The sequence below is a fragment of the Pteropus alecto genome, unplaced genomic scaffold (assembly GCF_000325575.1).
Source record: "Pteropus alecto unplaced genomic scaffold, ASM32557v1 scaffold123, whole genome shotgun sequence".
In the NCBI taxonomy this organism is placed as follows: Eukaryota; Metazoa; Chordata; class Mammalia; order Chiroptera; family Pteropodidae; genus Pteropus; species Pteropus alecto.
Genome location: NW_006433950.1, coordinates 7,723,732 through 7,727,158, shown reverse-complemented (window position 1 = coordinate 7,727,158; position 3,427 = coordinate 7,723,732). Strand labels below are relative to the sequence as shown.

At 54.7% G+C, this 3,427-nt stretch overlaps 1 protein-coding gene across 1 annotated transcript in view; it reads right to left on the bottom strand.

Annotated features, from left to right (window-relative positions):
• The window catches only part of DRC7 (dynein regulatory complex subunit 7), a 31,532-nt gene that overhangs the window by 22,125 nt on the left and 5,980 nt on the right, over positions 1–3,427 (bottom strand). The window contains exons 2-3 of the mRNA XM_006908793.2: positions 1,308–1,530; positions 708–892 (exon numbers count right to left, since the gene is read on the bottom strand). Coding sequence (XP_006908855.1) covers positions 708–892; positions 1,308–1,495 — 373 coding nt within the window. The 5' untranslated portion in view covers positions 1,496–1,530. The remainder of the gene's footprint in view (positions 1–707; positions 893–1,307; positions 1,531–3,427) is intronic.

The window sequence follows — 3,427 nt, the reverse complement described above, 5'->3', positions numbered from 1 at the left end:
GGGCCACCATCCAGGGTGGGGACCTAGTGCTACTAGGGACCTCGAGGGGCTGCTCTGCCACCCAGGGCCTGTGGGCCAGGCCTTCCAGTCTCCCTGTAGATTCGAGGAATGGATCGCGCATGGCCTCACGTGAGGGGCAGCCCCAATGCAGCCCCTGCTGCAAGCGAAACGCAGGCCTGGGGTGACCAGATAAGGGAAACGGGGAGTAGGGACTGCAGGGGAGTCTCCGAGCTTCAAATGCTGGCAGCCAATATGTTTGTTAAAAATCACCATGTGGGCCAAGTACAACAGTCTGGGAGTCCCTGCCAGCCTGTGAGCTGCCGCTGTACAGCCTTTGGATTCATCCTGTGCCATTTTGTCTACAGATGGGGAAACTCAGTCCCTGAGAGACTCAGGGACGTGACCTGGGTCACAGGGCTGGAAAGAAGGAGTCCAGTGCTTGGGTATCGGGGCCCACCCTGGTCATTTTGTCTTATTTCTTTGCCCTTCCCTGGACGGGGCCGGACTCTGGGGCTGGAGCCTGCCCCTTGGGGGGAGGCATAAGGGTCTCCAGGCCGCCAGCGCCCCAGAGGGGATTCACAGCGAGCCTGTTGGCATTCGAGTTTATGCTGCTCCCAGGCTATAAGCTCTGGCCCACGGGAGGGCTATGCTTGGGCTCATCTCCTTCCTCCCTCTGCTGTCAAGCCCCAAGCCCTGCCCTCCACAACCCAGCCTTACGGGCACTTCGCATTCGTTCAGTGGGTGCAGAAAGAGGGGCACGCGGTCCGGGCACAGATGGCTGTATTGGCGCGAGAAGTTGTCTGCCACCTGCAGCAGCTGTTCCTCCTTGAGCGTGTTGCTTTGGTAGGAAAGAGGCAGCTTGGAGATGTCAATAGTGTCCTTGGTAATGCTCCTGTGCCCGCAAGAAGGGTGGCATTAACTAGTCTGCGCGAGGCTGGGCCTGGCACACAGAGAATCCCTGATCTACCCGAGCTGCCATGGGCTCTATCCCTTCCTTGTTTAATCCTTACAACCCCCTGGGAGGGAAGTATCATTATTAGCACCTGCACTTTTAAACGAATAAGGGAACCGAGGCGCAGAGAGGTTGCGTAACTTGCCCAGGGTCACACAGTGAGTGAGGGGGCAGAGTGGGAACTCGGTCCGGGCATGCTGAAAGCGGAGAGCCCTCACTCTTAACCACCTCCCTCTAGGTCCTGGGCCTGCATCCCAGCCCAGGTGCCACCGTTCTGCCTGGCTCCTCCTTTGCCCAGCCCGGCTCTGACCCGCTCCAGGGCGGCTGGGTCCGAAGCCCCCACCCCGACACTCACGAGGGCCTCCGCGGAGCGGCGACCTCAATCTCTGACACCTTCTTCTCCAGGTCTCTGAGCATCTCCTGCGTCAGGAAGGTCTCCTCCTTCCGCACCTCCAGGGGCTTCATCGTCTTCTCGCCCCGCTCGGCCGCCTCCTCCCGCTCAGCCGCCTCCTCCTCCTCTACCTTCTCCTTCAGGACCTCCATCCTGGCGCGTCTCTGACTGTCTAGAGGTGGAGACTCTGCGGAAAAGATAGACGCGCTCAGAATGGCCAACTTCAGAGCAGGAGTGGGCGACCCAAACCACCCGTGTCCCTGAGCGGTGGTTTTAGGTGGTTCGGATCACAGAGGGAAGAATTAAGTCCCTCTTAAACGTTCTTTCCTTGGAGAAGAAAGTCTCTGCTTGGTGCTAGCGTGTCTAGAACACCTTTCTAATGTGCGCAAATCTTTTAAAACAGAGACAAGCTGGCCAAGGTTGAGAGCTATTGTGAGCGTGGGGGTAGGGTGAGGGAGGAGGGGGTTAGCCCACACTTACGGACGTTGCTTGGCTTTTCAGATATTTATTCTAACAGTTACCTTCTCTTTATGACAATGATGCTAATGCTGAAAGGGTTGCCGTAGTATCATAAAACTTCCCATTTAAATATATTTATTAAATCTAATAAGTGAATTGGTTTAAAGAAAACTATTCATAATAGTAAGGTGATGATATGAAATATGACGACAACAAAAAGAAAGGTGACATCACCAAACGTGGCACCGAGGCACAGAGGCGGCAAAGGCAGGGCTTCCGCCGAGGCCCCTGGTCAAGAGGTAGGTGTCTAGAGGGTGACAAAGCCTGTACTCTCCTGGACAAGTCCTGTGTCAGCCCACAGAGTGTCATTTGGGAGCCACATGTGCTTGCATGCCCTAGGCAAGGCCGTGCCGTGGTCCCAGAGCAAAGCCTCACTGAGGTAGACCACTAGTTTCCTACTCAAAGAGCCATTCCCCGCTTCCATACAACAGAGCCCCAATTTATCGGGGGCAGCAATGTGCTTGGCTGGAAATGTCCAGCTTCCCAGCCTCCCTTGCAGCTAGAGTCAGCCCTATGATGGAAACCCAGTTCTGTCTGGTCATTGAGAAGTGGGTTGAAGTTGCTGCACGTGGAAGGGCAGGGGCTCAGCTGGCACAGGCCTTTTGCCCTTCTCCTTTTCCCGCTTGGGACAGGGACAGAAAGCAGGAGGTGGGGCAGCCAGTGTATGACCGCAAGGTGACCATACATGAGGACCAAAGCTGCCACGAAGGACGGCAGATTGAAGAGAGGTGGGGAGCCATGATCCCATGAATGCTGGGGAGGCCTTCAGCGTCACCTCCAGACTCCCCGTGGTGTGAGGAAACGGAGCCTCTGCGTGTGTGTGTGTGTGCGTGTGTGTGTGCGTGTGAGCTCACAGGCCTTTGGAGCCGAAAGTAATGATGGAGTTTTTGTTTCGTCTTCCTAAGGAGGTGGGCCTGAGAGAGCGAGGCGCTCACCTGGTGCCTCCCTCTAGCTGAGCACTACTCAGGTGTAACACAGGTGCATGTGCATTGGGCTATATGCCCCAGGCCCCTGGATCCCCAGCCCTGAGCCGAAGACACCTACAGGGGTTTGATCCTGATCACCGAGTCCTGGAATCAATCCAGTTCACAAAAAGCATTTCTGCCTGTAGTGCGGCTACTTTCCAAAGGCCAAGAGATCCTTAAATTTCTGATCCCTAAAATTAAGTTCATTTAAGAGTGTTCACAGCAGACTCTGGTCATTATGGAGTCTCAGTCAACAGAAAGCAAAACACGTCGACTACTTGCTGGAGGGCGGTTGACCTTTTCTTTTTTCTTTTTTTTGGCTGTTAAAAAGGGGTCTTTTTACCTGGGAGGGGGAATAAAAGAACTAACTATCTGTCCATTTGTCTATTTCTTCCTTATACGAAAAGGGCTGCTCGGGTTTTTATCAAATACACAGGGTTATCTGGAAGAGTTTGGCTTACGATCCAAGCCAAGTGGCATCCACAAAATTTACCTTGTAGGGAACACAGTAGTTAACTGCACTGTGGGACTGGAGACCTGAGCCGTGTGTGGCCCGGGGCAGCGGCGGTTGCTCTGGGGACACACTGCTTTCAGGATAGC